This window comes from Epinephelus moara, chromosome 7 (assembly GCF_006386435.1).
Source record: "Epinephelus moara isolate mb chromosome 7, YSFRI_EMoa_1.0, whole genome shotgun sequence".
Taxonomy (NCBI): Eukaryota; Metazoa; Chordata; class Actinopteri; order Perciformes; family Serranidae; genus Epinephelus; species Epinephelus moara.
The window spans coordinates 23,429,836-23,448,232 of NC_065512.1; the positions used below are offsets into that span (position 1 = coordinate 23,429,836).

At 41.7% G+C, this 18,397-nt stretch overlaps 1 protein-coding gene across 2 annotated transcripts in view; it reads right to left on the minus strand.

The window, feature by feature from the left end:
* LOC126392820 (protein FAM126B-like) overlaps nt 1–18,397 on the minus strand; it is a 56,789-nt gene that overhangs the window by 961 nt on the left and 37,431 nt on the right. The window contains exons 7-12 of one of the 2 annotated variants that reach the window (XM_050048480.1): nt 14,483–14,598; nt 11,098–11,193; nt 10,209–10,325; nt 7,175–7,262; nt 5,438–5,594; nt 4,502–4,684 (exon numbers count right to left, since the gene is read on the minus strand). In XM_050048480.1, the coding sequence (XP_049904437.1) occupies nt 4,502–4,684; nt 5,438–5,594; nt 7,175–7,262; nt 10,209–10,325; nt 11,098–11,193; nt 14,483–14,598 (757 nt within the window). The remainder of the gene's footprint in view (nt 1–4,501; nt 4,685–5,437; nt 5,595–7,174; nt 7,263–10,208; nt 10,326–11,097; nt 11,194–14,482; nt 14,599–18,397) is intronic. The other variant, XM_050048481.1, reaches the window with a different exon arrangement.

The following is an 18,397-nucleotide window of genomic DNA, read 5'->3' on the forward strand; positions in this document are numbered from 1 at the left end:
AAACTAACTACTATTAAAGGAATACTTCAACAATAAAATGACCATTTGTATACCAATTACTCACCCCGTGTTACGTTGAATACATAAAGAAAACTTTATTTTTCTCGCATGCCTCCATGGTGAACCAAGAATCCAAAAACGGAGAAAAGTTTTGATGAATTGGAGTCATAGGCATCTGCATTCAATAACAGAGTTTACAAACTCTCACACAGCTCCTGCAGTATAATTTACTTCAGTTCAAACAAGAATATTCTCAGTTTTTGGATTCTTCGTTCACCGTGGAGACACCGTGGAAAGAAAACAAAGCAAATTTTAAGTTAACACGGGGTAAGTAAATTATACAAAAGGTCATTTTGTGGCTGAGTTATTCCGTTAATAGTAACGTAGCAAAAAGTACTGGTTCTCATTAAGAGTGATGTGAAAAGGCCTGCGACAAACTGATTAATCTGAGCAATAAGACTAAAAATGTTTAAAGTGTTTACAAATAATGCAGACTAAATCAGCAGACTAAATTAATAGCCTTCTAGCAGCAGGCCAGCTCGAACACTCGCACTCATCAGACCATGCTGCTTCATTAGCTCACTCATTATGCACCAAACAGAGGTACAACTCAATACGGTACACAATGACCTTGAGCTTTGATCATCTGATGCAATTTAGATCGACTTAACTCTGACTAGCTGATTGTTTAGGAAAAGTATGAGTTCAATAACCTGCTGGACAAGTGAGCAGAGCTCGTCTAGCAAGTGATGCAGATTTAATATACAGTATATTAGACAAGTAATATCTGGTGATATTTAGATGTAATTCTAACAACACTGACATTAAGACATCAAAACAACAAAACAATAATAATCCATCTATCATCGTTTGAAAGCTGAAAAGGAAAAAGACAATAAATTGAGTTAGAAAACAAAGCATGTTACTGACATACAGTATGCAGGGTAAAGCCTGTTAAACAGAGGAGACAGAGGATCAGCCGTCTGTCTCCGTCATGCATCGTTGGGACAAGCAAAATTGGACGGTAGGGAACCGCAGGCAGCACCAGAAAAGAAATGGAGAAACCGAGAAGAATAGGTCTGGATTGACATGCACATAACATGAGGAGAAGACACATGCTCTCCTGCCCCCATCCCTCCTTTCTCCTGTAGCACTGGCACAGCGGTCAGATGGTTGGCCGGCTGAGACGAGCCCGCCCATCTGTGGAGAGCACTGAGGCGAGTCCGTACACCTCATCAGATCAATAGCATTCCAGTTAGAGCTGACAGCCCATGGGGCTAAATGGGCCAGTCTGCAAGCCATTACAAGTCAACCCAATCCTAGATGAAGAGCTAAAACTTCTTCAGAGCTTTGCAATTAAAGCATTATACAGTGTTTTTGCATGTTTAAGCCTTTTGATTACAATGTGCACGTTTATATGCTCGCTATTGGTTTCCAGTCATTTCAGTGCGCTGCTAAATTCAGTCTGCAGAGCCTGAAATGTTTCTCAGACAGATCACTCACTACAGTAAACATGTCTCTGCCTTAATTTTTAATGTAATGTTATATCGTTATGTGCTAATGCAGCTGTGGACCATTTTACAAACTCTACCTTGATCTACCTTGCATTCAGGGATACTCTGAGGTGCAAAATATTAGAGCTGACTGTCAGGAATCATTGTAAACATGAGTCTCAGATCCTGAATGCATATATATGGACTATGTGACAGGGATAATGTGAGTTTTGTAATGATTTAAAAAAAAAAAAAAAAAAAAGAGGTGCTACTTGGATCTGACAGCGATGTAACAAAAAGAAGGTGCTCTTGATGTACATATAGGCAAACATTGTCCACAAGTAAGGAAGTAGATTCCTGAAAACTCAAGGTGTCCTGCTTTGTTAAAGGATTTATGTTAAAAAAAAAAAAAAAAAAAAGATGATCATGGCTACATTATCAAAAACAAGACGCATATCGACTGTGTGTGTTTGTCTTTGTAACTTCTGGCATTAAAAATGTGTTGGGCAGACGAATGAACCAAATCAAAGCATCCTTTAACACACCAGTAGTTAAAGTTTTTTAAAAGTGTCCATTTTCTCAACAGGAGAACAAAAAATAAAGCAATGAAATATTCACTATTAACCCTTTGAAAAGTAAGCAAATTGCAAGCAAAAACATGGGAAGACGACAATGAGCAACAAAAGAAGAAATGACCCCGAAAATTTGCAAGAAATTAGAAAAAAAAAGGGAAATAAAAAACAAGAAAATTAGTTTTTAAAAACGGGAAATTACCTGAAACAAAGTGCTTAAAAAATTACAATAATTATGTAGCATAATTTTAAATATGTTATAATAATAATAATAATAATTCTAGGTATAGTTTTTCCCTAGCTTTTCTTTTTTCAAATAATTTTTTAAATCTATTAATTTTTTGCAATTTGTGGGACATATTTATGAAGTTGCTCATTGCCTTTTTTCCCATGTTGTTAAAAAGAAATCACACCAATTTGCTCACGGTTCAAAGGTTTAAATACTTGTGTAAGGAGTCTGAAAGCAGCACAGGAAAAGTGACGTTGCTCCAGGTTTGAAAGGGTTAAGGTAGCTAGCAGTATTTGAGATCTTCTGAAAGTCTCGGTCTCGTCTTGGGATCTACTACATTTTTACTCGCTCAGACAAGGAGGCAAAGAGGACTTAGGTTTTTACTTCAAGATCAGTCAAGACCACAACTACGGGAATCTCACTAAATTGCCTGTGCAAAACAGGTGTTGAAAGTGTTGAACAAAGATGATAGAGCTGATTATACGTACACATGTATAGGGTATATGGCAATAAAACAGGTGAATGTAAAGCAATTTTAATTTGTTTTCTGTAGGTGTTTTTTTTATGTGAATCTTTCAGTTCAGTTTGAGGAGTGCCTATGGTTTACATGTTCCACATTTTATCCTAAGTATGTTGTGCAGTGTGGGACTAGCACTGATCTGGTCTTGGTCTTGTCTTTGTCTCGATACACTCTGGTCTTGGTCATGACTTTGTCTCAGTTTAGGTGGTCTTGACTACAACACTGGTAGCTAGCTCAATTTTATATTTATTATCACTGTCAGGTGAAATCAAAAGGAACTAATGACTTCCAGGAAGGGAGGAAAATCAATTGAATTACCCCAAGAGGGATTAATAATGTACTTCTAATAAAAAAGTGTAATTAACAGGATTAAACATGCAAAGACACCAGTGTGGTAATTTTCCAATATTACTGCAACGCAGCCCCAAACTAAAGGACATGTGTTAGGTAGATTTGTTTCTGCAACAGAATGTCCAGTAACAAATACTAAGTGATAGATCTTTAAAATAATCACAGTTCTCACTTAACTGGGTGGCAGATTTCTATCTAATGAAACAGTGTTGAGATTTCTTGCACTACAGCTGCACTGAGTTAAATGAAAGATAATGGGAAGAAGCCGGGGTGGCACTCAGACAAACGCCGACCATAAAGCCAGGGAATGAGCTGATCTTCAGTCATGTCAAAGGGATCTGAATGATGTTTCAAGATAACAAACATGTTGCAACCACACATGGAAATGGACACATTCAACAAGACAAAATGGGCCGTACGACAGGTCCTGGCAGTGGAGTTGTCTTTGCAGCTCAAATTATTGGATCTGTAAACCCTGACAATATTCAGTCCGCAAACTTGGCCTTGTCATTTGAAATGTTAGTGTTCCAGGGGTTTCATGTTTTAGCGCAAATTTTTTCAAAGCTTGCCGTAGCGTGCGCATGCATGATGAAGGGCTCGTTCCCACTCACTGAGCTGAAGAAAAAATGCGGCAGAACACAGAGTTAGCGTATAATAAAGCTGCTGGAGTTGAAAAACAAAGTGGAAGGCCTCTTCCTGCACAGTGTCGACAGCAGATGGTTGCTGCTGGCCTGAGTGACCCAAAACTTGTGGTGCTGTCAATCACTGCGAAGGGCAGTAGAGAAACAAGATGTCTGGTGCCAGCTTTGTTAAAGACATATATATATTTTTTACTTGTTAAAACCACAGAAAAAAAAAAAAAAAAAAAAAGAATCTATAAAACCAATTATCAGACATGGAGAGTTGAGGACGCCCAGAGTAAAAGGTCAAGCTGCAGGCTGGGCACTGAACATGCTCAGTGAGTGACAAGGGCAGCAGTTTAAAATACGTTGGAGGTATGATGAGGAAAAAAGAGAGGATATGACATGATGACAGGCCCATGCAAAATGGCCACTAGCCACACTTCCTTCAAACCCAGAATAGGCGACTCTTCCATTCTTGGTTGGGACGAAAAATAGCAGTGGTCTGGTAGTAGCAGGGTTGTTGGCTGGGGGTCTTATAGACTGGAGGAGTTAGTATACTCTGGGGAAGTGAAGAGGTAGCCAAAATGAGAACGGCAGAGTTAACCCCCTCGAGCTGAGGAGGAGTAGGGGGAGGAGGGTTGGGAAGATACAGATCGAAGGGGCACCTCCTTCTGAGACCCTCCCTGCTCTGAGTGTCCGCCTCTGTCCCCTACCCTCAAATGTGATGGGGGGAATGATGCTGCTGCTGCTGCTGCTGTGGTGGCTGTGAGGCCGCCCTTCTCTCTCCTCTTTGGCTGCGGGGTCCCAGGGAGTGTGTTGGTGGTGCTGGTGCTGGGCGAGGCTAGGAGGATTGACGATGAGGCTCAACTCTGCATCGGTTGAGTAGTCAAAACAATCTGGGAGTCAACAACACAGACGGGGAAATGTGTGTCTTTAGTGGCAGCAAGCCTGAATGGATTCGGGCCTCATCATGGGCACAGCAGGCCTAACAGCTGTCTGTAAATTCATTTGTAGATTACAAAATATAGCAAAGAGGAACGCAATGGTATTTTTCAAAAACGAACTGCCCTGTAAATCGCCCATCTACTGGGTAAAATGGAGTCAGTAGAATCTACAGGCACCATTTTGTCGTCAGTTTCCCCTTAAACTGCAAACCTTAAATTTAACTGGTGATACAAAGCACAGCACACACTTGGTAGACAAGACGAGCAAAATAAAGAGCAATAAGGAGCAGTGAGTGGCACAGGCACTGCAACACAGAGACTATATGACCACAGTTACATACAATAACTGACATGAAACACCATTTGGACGATGCTAATGGTGTGACTGGTTTACACAGGAACAGGTTTCCCTCTCACTGCTCAGGACAAACACCAGAAAAGTTATTCTCTCACCAAATAGTTCCCTCTTGTGGCTTTTCACTGATTGGAAAAAAAGTTTGTAAGTTTGCAGCTTAAATCATTACTAAACACTGGTGTTTTTTCTTGCATAACATAACTCGAACTAATAATTAAAAAGTATTATAATGGATCTACTGAGCTGTCACATCTACTGAGCTCTCTCCTGCACTGACACCTGGTCCAATTTGCTCTGTGCTGCAGCCATGATGGCAGGTGTTCCTGTTTCCAAGGCTGCTGTAGTCTTACCCTCTCTCTTCCAGCGGTGGCGTCGTATGGAGGCGGTGGTGATGGCTGAGATGGAGATGCGGCTGATGGTGGGTGTCACCTCCACCTGGAGCACCTTGCGCCCCCGTGACTCATCAGGAGCCGTCTCTGGCAGCGAGTTCTTCATGGCATTCCCCAGCTGGAGGTAACACGTACACAGATACACATTGATAAGCAGTTAATGATAAATCCAGGAAAGTATTAGAAGATTCAAAGCCTGATTACAGCCATCACTGGTGATTTGTGTGAAACATGGCAGATCAAACAGTGTTTTGTATTTGACTCAAGCTTCACAGTTTCAGACAGGTTGAAAATATCATTAAAGGAACACTTCACCCATAAAATGATCATTTCTATATCAGTTAATCACCCTGTGTTATGTTGAATTTATGAAGAAAACTTGGCTTTTCTCGCATGCCTCCACAGTGAATGAAGAATCCAAAAACAAAGAAAACTCTTAATTAAAGTGAAGTCATTGGGGTCCAAGTTCATTAAAAGCAAAACTATATCAACACATCCATTTACAAACTCTCACACAACTCATGCGGCATATTCCAAGTCTTATTTATCCAGTCTTATGCTCAGTACTTTCCAAACATTTTCACTAAAACGTCAACTATTTAAAACACTTCCACATAAATGGTCTCAGGCACAGATGGGGTAGCGCGTTGGCAAGTGTGTGCGTTTGAACTCTGCTCGTGCATTCCATTGAAATATTGCCTCCCAGCTCGTTCATTGGCCAGGAGTTCTGCTGTTACTCAACCAAGCCTGTCGTTTCCTGGCCTTCCTTCCAATTTTGAATGATATAGGATATATTAGATATGATATAAATTATCCGACTATGATAAATAATAGAATATGCACCCATTGCTTCCACATGTTTGTCACTTGTGTTTAAATAGAGGCGAGAGAGACACAAATTTACTCTCAAAGACACACGGGCAGACAGCGACAGAGCTCAACATGTGATTTCAACAGAGCAGAGAGCAGAGTCACTTGCTGACCAGCGTGGGGATATGTGGCTCTGGTGTGAATGGCCAGCAACTGCTGACAGGCGACTGCATGACTATTACCAAATCAGGGCACTTCCATGTCCAGTGTGAACCCAGTCTTAAAATGACATTAGCTTCAGGCAGATAAGTTTGTTTCTACAGGATTCCCACACTTGTTTATGGACAATATTTCAATATTTTTCCACGCCTTTTCAAGGACTTGCCCGGCGTTTTCAAACATAGAGTCATACTTCATTCAAACATAATCTCAGCTAGCTGGAATACATGAAAAGAGAGACGGACCGCGGGGAAAAAATGAAGAAACGTACGTGATGGTAAAAAAAATGTGATAGATCGATGCATATTCGAGGTTCATTATGTCAACACTTACTTGGAAGGTTATCAATGAAGATTAATTTCACATTTTAATCACAAACGACAAAAAAAATCCACGACTTTTTCAAAACTAAAAATGATTTTTACTAATTCTGTGACGTTTCTAAGCCTGGAAACTGACTGCGAAATTCCATGACGTTTCCAGGTTTTTCATGAACCCTGTGTCTAGTTATTGATTAGGGACAATCGAATATCTGTTTGACAATCTGATATCAGGCAAAGAGTTTTCTTCACAAATTCAAGTCACACAGGTAAATAACTGATATACAAATGATCATTTTGGGGGTGGAGTATTCCATTAACTCCACACACACTGTGTTGTTGCTCTTACCAGGAGAGGCTGGGAGTAAAGCTCCAGCTGGGCTCTGTACAGAATGTCCTCCAGAGCTTCCCGCCCCATCTCCCACTCTCCATTGTATCTACACATTAAAAAAAACAAAACACAAATACACACACCGGCATTTAACAACGTCATGTTGTGATCCTATTTATGTAATCAGGAGTGTCCGACAAGATGCCTTGATGTCTGAGTCACATCCCTGTGAACTATTATTAGTTGTTTAGTAATGCCTGCAGCTTCAGGAGAGGAGGGAAGGAGACATTGTCATGCTATTGTAAGTTTAACCCGTGCTTTACCTTTTTTCTTGCAGAACTAAGTGAAGATTTACAGGGAACACATTCATTCCTTTGGGATTCTGTGAAAATAAAAAAAAACGCATGCAGGGAAACTTGCAAATTTAGCAATAATAAAGCTCAAGATTTGTGTTTAGTCTATGTGTTCGACTGATATGCAAAAAGTGTGAATAAAGGATGAATCCAAGTGCAGGTGTTGGTAACTGTTTTTGTTTATCACCTGGCTCTTTGCTCAAGATGAGGGCTATCATTAGCTTTGCATGAGGTGATGTCACAACCCCATCGTCAATCAAGAGGGATTAAAAGGAGCAGCATCAATAAATAAATGCATTATACATTAAAAATAAAGAAAAGGAGAAGAACTGCACGGCTGAAACCTCTTTGATCCGGTCCTGCACATGCATCAATCACACAGCCAGGGACAAATGCACGGGACTCCCTTTAGACTCGAGATGAAAGGGATGGAATGAATGGGCAGGTAGAAACAGACTCTCTGATGTTTTGATGGCTGGAAAATCAGCCCGGAATACATTTGGAACCAGACAGGAGAAATAAATAAATAAAAATTTGGTGTGTGTCTATTTGTTCTGATATCCCCCTGTGCCTCTCCCTCTCCTCTCTTCACGTGGTATTACAACGCTGTAGCATTAGCGGACATATTAACCTAAATCCCAGAGTGTCCTCGACGAGTGCCAAGATCCCTCTGCATGTGTGGAGCTGTGGATTCATGCTTATCTGCCCTTCATATGCTCCTGCTCGGGCCAAGGGTGAATGTGAGAGCTCAGGCTGTCACTGAGGTGACCTATGGTAGGGATTACTAAAAAGGCTATTATTCTTACACACACACACATGCAGTCTGGTTTTTTTTCCAGAGGCACTGACTGCTCCAATCTCCTGATTGCTGCTGTGTATGCTCGTGGGGGTGATGAGGCAGAATGCATACTCAGCCCCCCCTTCTTGCTACACTATCCTTAACAGTGGTGATTCCAGTCGCTACCGTATCAGGGGATCCATTGCCGAGGACAAGCTATCATCAAGGAGCCGTAATCAGCTTTGCAACGACTGTCCTCATAGGGGATGAAATCACCTGCTCCCACAATGCACTGCCGATGTAATCAGTCTGTACAGTGGGGAGCTTCTGTCTGTGGTACAGTGCTAGCATATGCTGTTGGGAGATTTTCTGCAGTAGATCACAGCAAACTTGAAGAGAGACTGGCCTCATTAGTGATGTCCCGCAAGGGCACAATACCAAAAATGAGAAACATTGTGTTATGTGCGGTGGGACCCAAAAGTCTGAGAACACTAACCAAGATACTTCAATTTTGCATTTGTTTCTAATGCAACACAGATTAAATCCACCCGAGTGTCATCTGAATGCATGCTTCATCAGAAGGGATACAACTCTATAAAATCTGACCTTTTCTACACAAGATTAATGTTGGTCAGTGCTACAAATTAGCTTAAATTTGATTTCTAACCCAGAAACGTTGCAGGATTTTAAATATTTCCTCTTCATTTTACATCATGTAACTTCTTGGGCTTTTAGATGTTTATGAATCATGACATTTTCTAATTATTTCAAGGTTTATGGAGGGGTGATAGCAAAAAAAATCCTAAGCCTGAAATTTTTTTTCCAGTTGAGGCATGAGGAATGGGTCGTCATTGGGTGAATCCAAAACATCTCTGGCTGGCTGCAGAATAGTTCATAACCCTGCCTCATCCATGTTGGTGGATGGGACATGGTCCACACTAAAAAACAATCAAATAACAAGTCAAATAAATTCTTCCCAGAGATTGTTAGTTTGTCATTTTTGGTAGGTGTTATCACACTGATGTGTGTGGAAGTGTTCATTTTTCTGACAAATTCAGTTTTATTTACGTATTTGATGCTATAAAAAGGGGGTGTGATGTCATGATTGACAGCTGCGATGACTCGCAGTTGAGTCAGGAGGGTGTATGGGAGGTAGGTAGGCTTGGGTGATATTATGGTATTATGGTATACCAGTGTATTTAGAAATTCCAACAGTATGATTTTCAACACTATTGGCTATGAGTGGTGGGGATAAGGACTAAAAGTCAGCCAGTAACAGCAGAGAGAGACCATGGGGAAAAATAGCATATATTTACATCCACTCTCCGTTATGTACTGAATGGCCTGGTTTAATGTGAAGAAGGTACAAAAAATAGATACCGCCCAAGCCAATATAGTGGGCTATAATAGGCAGGATCTCGACACCACGGCTCCACGACCTGATCACAGCTGCACAGACTATTTTAGCAGAATTTTTTTTTTTTCCTTTTACAGTGGAAAGATGTAGGGACAGGTCTTCCATCTTTATGTACAGTCTATGGGATGAACCTACAGAGAATTATCACCTGAATCAGCTTTTCTTAGCTTTATAGAAATTTACAGCATGTTTCAGCTCATTGTTAAGCTGTCCAGCTGCAACATTACTGTTTTGGGTCACTCTCAGCACTCCTATAGCATTATTTGTGGTAGTTAGCACCGAACTGGTGAACATAGTGGAATAATAAGAGGATAAAAGAGACAGATATTTTCCTCAGGAGTTGGTAGAGACAAAAATACAGCTAACATGGGATAAATATAGACTTGCATTAACCAGATGGCCACAAACACGAGTCCAAATAAGTTCTAATGTTGCTCCATTACTGCAGGATGTGTAAATGAGTGACTGTTTGTTAACAGTTATTGCAGCTTTAAAGATACATACATGGCATGATAAACGGCAGTCAGCATCTGCACCATGAACTCGGGGTCCAGCAGCACACGATTGCACGGTTCCCTCCAGAGCTTCTGCTGCTGCCGGGGGAAGCCACATACACACAGCCTGAAGAGGGAACACACATACACAGTCATATAAGTAAGGTGAGCAAAGTCATATAGCAAAGAGATGTAGCATAGATCAGATGAGCCTCGATGAGGGGAAGAATTAAAGAGACCATCAGTCACTTCCTGAGTAAACTACACAAAGAGCGAACACATCAAACAGAGTGTGAGAGGGGAGCAAAATTTAATCTACTGTACACTTGTAGAGGTCAGGAAAGGTTAGACAATGGGGTGTTCGGGGACTACGCACTGAGGCTAAACTCTAATGCTCTGAAAACTTCACAGTTTGCCGCCTGTCTAGACTAAGTTTGCTTCAGGCGTTGTCTCACTGCTCGCTCACGGTAGGAAAGTCCTCATATCCTGAACCGTCTGCACACTGCAGGTGGAACAATCGCTGGGCAGCGGCCTGACCACAGTGCCTCATATTGTGAATTCCACATTGAGCCTTTCTCCTAACTACAGGGCATTTCAGCGCTTCCCAGACAGACAGACTCAGACAGGTATCCAGCAGGGATGCTTTCTTTTGGCCAATCGCAGACAACTGAGCCCTCAAGAAACTGTACTTATCAAATCTTCCTGCGACCAGGGCAGTCAGTATTGAGGTCAGTGCATGGCTACAGGGTAGAGGAGGTGATTTAATACTAGATTCAGTAGAGCAGGTAATGGAGGTAGAAAAGGAGAGGGTGGTCACAAATTGGGTACAAAAAGGACAAAACTGTGGATAATTAAAGACAAAAAAAAGGACACATGCTTTTCATGTGCATTTTCCTCACCGTGAGCTCATTCTGCAAACTGACTGATAGGAAGATAGCGGCATGTACACCACAGCGGAGTTGTAGCACAGCATGAGGAAACACAGCACTTCAAACCTGCAATCACAAAATGTTCGGTTAAAGTTAAAACAACAAGAATGCAATCATGTAATGACTTTAAATAATGTCAGTTTCATCTGATTTCAGCATAACCCCAAACTGACCATTTTTGGTTTAACATTCTATCCACCTATTTTTCTGACACCTACGGTAGATAATTATGTAGAGTTGCTCATGCAATTTATGAACTCTGAACCATAAAATAGTCTCTTAAGCAAACTGCTTGCCGAAGCTGTTTCGTTCATTGTGAACTACTGTACTTTGTATGGCTGAGTATCAAACTTCAATACTTTTCTGGCACCGACCAATTTGCTTTGATACTATCAAGTATTGAAAAATGTCTTCTCAGTCGGTACCAAATGTCAATCCCTAGGGAATAAATCTCATCAATGCAGTGAGCCAATATGTCATAAAGGCGTGCAGAAACTAGAAATACCACCACATGGTTGTCTGCCTCCGTGCACCGGTGATGTTGCAATTACAGTTTACATCCATGTCTGTAAAAACATGGATGCTCCACATACATCTCTCCCTGGCAGCACAGGAGATCTATACATCAGCACAGTTTCAAGGTGGGCACCCAAGATTAGTGTCAGCAATTCAGTATCTGACAAAATGTCTCCCCCTCTGTTCCTGAGATACGATGTTGAAAAGTGTTTTAGCAGAACATCATGCTGTCAAAGTCAAGTTGACCTTTGACCCTCTTGATGTAACATGTCATTACTTTGGGGCACCCAGCAGATCACCTGGTAGAGCAGGTGCCCAATGTGCAAAGGCTTTGTCCTTGCCACAGTTTGTGTCAAATATAAAAAAATTTGCTCAAGGTGTTCTTGAGATATTGTGTTTACATGAATGAGATGGATGGAAGGTCACAGTGACCTTGACCTTTGACCACCAAAATCTAATCAGTTCATCGTGGAGTCCAAGTGAATATTTGTGCTAAGTTTGAAGAAATTCCCTCAAGACGTTTTTGAGATATCGTGTTCATGAGAATGCGACGTATGTCTGTATGGACAGACAGAGGGACAACCCGAAAACATGATGCTTCCTGCAACGACTATTGCCAGTGCGAAGGCAAAAAAATGTTACACCCCGAGTGTTACACACTCATGTGTGTTGGCGTGACAGTGTGCGTCACAGGTATAAAAAATGTCTTAAAAGAAATCTAAAGAGTTGCTCCATTTCATCACGCTCGATGCCAGTAGCACACAATGCAATATATGGAAAAAGGGCATTGTTGACATCAAATTTGATGGAATCAATGTGTATGACATAAATTTAAAATCAGTAAGTTGCTCCGTATTCGACTGCATGAAGTCTTGTACATGGATGTTTAATTAAGTTAATGTTACTGTAATAGGTGTGGTGACTTACGGTGCACCTAAAGTGGGAGTTTCCCAGTTCCCAGTCAGAAATTCCAACTGGAATGTCCCCTGAAGTCGGATTTCCAACTTGGAAAGTCAGAGGAACCTCACCTGCCCTGACCTCAAAGTCCAATATGGCTGCTCTGCGCATCAAAAGTAGTGAAAGCTATAGTAATATACTGTTTATTAGCACTTCAGTCTTATTTGTGTCTTACTAAAATAGTCATACAAACAGTCCTTTCGAACTTCTATCTGTGAACGTGTTGCTACAGTGTTTTGGAGCACTGATTGGGCCCCGAAATTCAAGCTCAACCCGAGCCTGAACCACGGCAGCAGTTTCAGGCCCGAGCCCAATTAAAAACCTGAATTTCTACTGTAAAATTTTTTCAGGTGGAGCCTATCCTAGCTGACATTGGGTGAGAGGCAGAACACACCCTGGACAGGTCAACAGACTATCACAGGGCTGACACATTCATGCTTACGCTCACACTCACACGTACGGGCAATTCAGAGCCATGTCTTTGGACTGTGGGGGGAAGCCAGAGAGAACCAAATCCGGGGAGATGGGGAGAACATGCAACAGTGCCTCCCCTTAGTGGTAAAATATTTAGCAACAAGGCACTAATTGGTACTGGAATCAGAATTGTGTCTGACTTATCGCATTTTATGGGTATTGTCAAAGTGTTAATTAAAAGTGTGCCTTTTTCAAACCCATAACAGGCCATGTCTGTTTAAATGTGATGTAAATTACATGTTCATGTCTCATTTCATTCAATGCAGTAGTGCCTTAGTCAGCAGAGTGAGTGGAACTGTCAATCTACCTGCTGCAGAAAAAAAACATGAACACAGATGCCAAAAGACTGCAGATATTTGAGAACAGTGGATTGTTTAGAGATCAATTAAAAGGAGAGGCAGTGTTTGTATGGTAACATACAGTAGATAAACCTCGGCTTACAAGCAAAGATAAACGGTGTTACTGAATGAGCATGACAAATCTGCTAGAAATGATCCGTTTTCAGATATCAGTCCAAATCTCAATCTTGAGCATCCCTATTTGGTGCATGTGTGTTTAAGAGTATGTGTGTGTTGATGGAGGACAACCAGGAGGAGGACCTCGAGTGTAAGGGCCATAATTGACTCTGTGCGCAGGGGGAGGTAAATGGCCTGGCTGTATATCATCAGCTGGAGTGAGTCGGCACCTCTCAGGAGCTTTGGGCTTTCTTCTCATAAACGCTATCTCAGGCCCAGGCACACAAATGGGTTTCCAGATAAGCTACGAGGCCTGGCCCTGCTGAAATCCATTCACTTTATTTATGATGCTTTGCGCTCATCATAGCCGAGGGGCCACACTGTTCTGGACAACGCGCAGGATGACCGGCGTTATCTGTGCTGCCCTAACACATCTGAAGTATCACAGCTCATGATGTGACTGTCTCTGCGCATGTGCCACTGCAAACAAGCAGCAGCCCATTTTCTGGCAGGGCTCCAGCACGCTTCATTACTATGCTAAGATTATCATTCATCCACAGTGGCAGAGAAAATGCAAGAGCCAAAAAAGCTTTCAGGCCTGCTGAGTGTGGCCAGAGGAGGCTGAATGAGCGTCAAGGGTTACGCTCTGATCATCTTAAAAGGTCTTTTTCATCTTATGGGGAAGGATAAGATGTGAGGCTATAGAGACAAAAAATAGAGAATGATGACAGTCTTGTGGTGCCACCTGTGTTTACTGAGGCTGAACAGCCTACAGCACTGCCATGTCTCTGTATCTAAAAAACACAACAAAAGTTTTCACCCTCTGGTAAGTCATTCAGTACGGTAGATTTAGCACAACGTCTCTAAACTGCTGCAATTTAATCTCTTCTGTGACGTTACTGCGTCTCAGATTATTTGCTCTCTGTTAACAGCTGGTGGAGTCAGAGTGGTACCTGTTCTGAGCCGTGAAGGTCTCTCTCTGTGGGTGGAGGCCACTGTACACCACTCTGATCAGGTCATGTTGACAGAGGGCCCCCTCTGTCAATGCCATGGACCCCAGGCTAGAAGGCTGCACACACAGGAGAAAAACAAAGGTTATAAAACACTTGTCCACCATGTTGGCTCCTACAACATGATAGTACATCAGCAGTGATGCTGCCTGCAGTGCCCTTCATGTTGTTTAATGACAACCTCGGGGGCTTCTGCTCTGTTCAGATGGAAAACTGCTGTGATTAGTGTGGAGATTTTATTACAGGGGAATGATATAACTACTGGACCTCTGCCAACCTGGCAGCACCTGACTTCTCTCTGTTGGCTTTACTTATCAGTTTCTAAATTTGAGAATCGTTTCCAATTTTAGTCGATAAATTGCTGACTGTACAACTCCTCCACTAAAAGTTATGTGTTGCAACTTGCCTTGTATCTTCTACAAATTCCTTCACACAACATTAAGCTCTGAATTTCTGCACTAGTTCCTTTCAACTTGTTTCTCTTTCCGTTTTCTTAAAAGGCTTCTGCACACCTGTACTGACAGGTCAGGGTTTTTCCTGCTGTGTTTTATGGTGAAGGTGGGCCGCCCTCGCCTGACACAACAATCACCTCTGGTAACGAGATAAAAGGTAATTCACTTTCATGAATTAAAACGTTAACCTTTGGCGTGGTAAATGTCAAGGTGTTATTTCGCACATCACGAGATACCTTCAACGACTTGTTCAGGCCGTCATTTACTAAGCTGATCATGAGACAAGATTTGTCAGGATCTCAGTGGCTTACTGCCACCTTCTGCTCCTGTCGGTCGTTACTGGGTCATGCTTTTATTGGGTAATTATTGGCAACAGGTATGGAGAGTAAAAAGCATGCGTACCTGTTGTCTAGTATTAAGTTAATCCAGAACAGTTGGACACGTTCCCAACAAATATGGTTGATAAGGCAATCAGCAAATTAAACTTAAAGGGACAGTTCACCCCAAATTCAAAAATACATATTCTTCCTCTGAAACTTTACTGAATGGGGGCCAGATTAAATAACATGAAAATGCCTGGGGGCCAGCTGCTTCTCACATCACATAGGCTATTTTAAAAAATCATACAAATGAGATAAATGCAACTATTTCATCTTTAAGTGAAGAATTCAACTTTGCGGCGCCCATCAAAGCGGCAGTCCTCGCTGTCAACTTTACAAGTCTGTGCAGTCGGGCTGTGTATTGGCAAGAATCTGGCAACAGGATACGCATCACCACACAGGGGTTATGATTCAGTTAAATGGGAAATACTGCAATATTGTAAGTAAGGCAATTTAAATTGTGGCATTTTTAAAATCTAACTGAAGGAAGACGGTCATTAAGAACACTCCATCATCTGCATAAAATTTGAGTAGAAAAAGTTAACTTTTTCAATGCAATCAGAACAGTAGGATCTGTATTTATCATAGCTCCTGTAACACAGTAGTGATATGTTGTTATGTTGGAGTGGGAGAGTCACATGACTGAAAACGACACTGCTATCTAGCAGTCAGGGGTTTAAACACAACATATGCAACCTATTAATACAAAAATGTCAAAAACACTGTATCACAAAACATGAAATCCTGATACTAAAGTGTGTCAATATTTTCTTATTCTCCTACTTTGCTGTGGTATTGTCTGCGACCTAGTAGGAACATCTGCTGTTAGGCAACCATTCATTTGTTTGTTTACCATCTGTTAATGAAAACAAGTTTGTTCTGCCTGCGTAGTTTCTACTTGGTGCATGTCTACAACCTGTAGGACAGTCCTGCCTCTGTGAGGTGAATGGAAAAAATGCAAAGTGATCTTGCATAAATAACCAATAATGTGTGGGGCTACATGTAATATACTCTGAGCAACAAGCTGCAGGCTGTTGGCCAGTTTTCAGACATGCCTGCTCTCACCTGTGGTGTTATTTATCAGTCTAGATTGTTTTGGTGTGAGTTGCTGAGCGTTGGAGATAGGACGTAGAGATGTCTGCCTTCTCTCTAATGTAGTGGAACTAGTTGGCACTCGGCTTGTGGTGCCAAGTGCCCAACAAAATACTCAACAGCGATGTCTCTTTACAGAAATCATGACCTGGTTATTCAAGATAATCCACAAACCTTGTTATGAGCAGTTCATCTAGGAATTATTGTAGTTTAGTTTAGTTTATTTGACAATAATTAAAATACATCAGTAAAAAATACTGGCGTGTATGGCACAGGTATGACATGATAAAGTCCAGGACTTTTCCATTGCCGTCCCTGATGTTCCATCAGACTTTCCACTACACCACAAGATGGAAACAGCCATTAAATGTCCAAAGTGGAAAACACTCGATCATAAAGCGCCACATCTCAACACAGCAACTCAAATGTATTTTTTCAGCACTTTGAGTGCCACAAGCTGAGTGCCATCTAATTCCATTATATTTGAGAGAAGGCAGACATTTCTACGTCCATTATCTCCAACACTTGACAAAGGTACTACAGGTAAAAGAAACAATATGTGTATTTTTTATTTTAGAGTGACATGTCCCTTTAGAATAGAGAAGAATAGAATAGAGTAATACTTTATTGTCTACCTTATGCATGCAGAAGGCATGCATAAGGCATGCTTCTCTTTCTTTCATGAGTAAGACAGAAAGAGGAAGTAACACAGATAATGACTGATTTATGTCTGGGAATATGTCACAAGCCCACTTTATTCTGATGGCGTGTGGAGTGAAAGTGACCCCTAAATTGAATTGATATTCTGTCCTGAGTATCTTGGGTGATTCTAGTAGAGTAGAGAAGGAGGGGACGATGGATTAATACGAAAAAGAGAGACTGGAGTGTATGCTAATGATGGAGGCCTGGGGATATGGCCCTGTGATGTGTGGTGGTGTACTACAGCATCCTTGGAAGCATGTTGTGATTCATGCACACACGAAGCCCCCCCCCCCACCACCCCTCCATGCTTTCTTCAATCTCACAGCATGGAGGGAAGAGCCTCTCAAGCTTGTAATTACAGCGATAAATCGCCCTCAGCACACGCCACACACTGTAGTCTCATCAACACTCACACACTAGCACCCACTGAGGGCCGTCATACTGTATGAAAATATACTGTGCACTTTCTGCCCTGCTTTGCGTAGCAGGAAGAAAAAGTCTAAAACTGTAATGCACACTGCTTCTTTCTGCTCTCAGTAAATGGTCCTAGGTCAGCACATCCTGTTAAACACCTTCCTAATGAATTCCAACACAACAGTCAATACTGTGCCCTGTTAGAGCAGTCAGGTCAGAAGTTGGGGGCGTTGGACAAACCCAGCACGACAGAGTGAGCGACCAAAGCAGAATAAAACAGGACTGAAAAAGTTAAAAGTCACCTCATTTTAAAATAAAAATGTCCAACAGAAACAGAGAAGTTTGAGTGTAAGTGCAAACTGTAAAGGATTTTTCCTGGATAGTCCTTGTTGGCCTAAAGTTTTCATGCAAATGTTTTCAAAATTAGATTTATGGCAAACAAAAGATAGAAAAGTGGCTCGGGCAGAGAGGAACTTCGGGTGTTGGTATGCTCAAAACAAAACCGTGAAAAGCCAGACATCATGGTCTGCCCTGGTAGCTTGCTGGGTAGAGCGCATACCACTAAAGCTGATTCCTCACCACGGTGGCCTGGGTTTGAGTAAAGCCTGGGACACTTTGCTGCTTGTCCTCCCCTTTCAGGTGTCCTTCCAAACGCATGAGTTTCCATCCAAATGTAGAGCCAATTTTAACTGAATGCTCCAAAAATCGTTTACTTTCCAGTCAGGTGCCACAGAGGAGGAGGGCACAATGAGATGGATATATAATGGATGTATATCACGAAGAGGACACTGGAAATCCTGAGTTTTAAACTGCAGCTT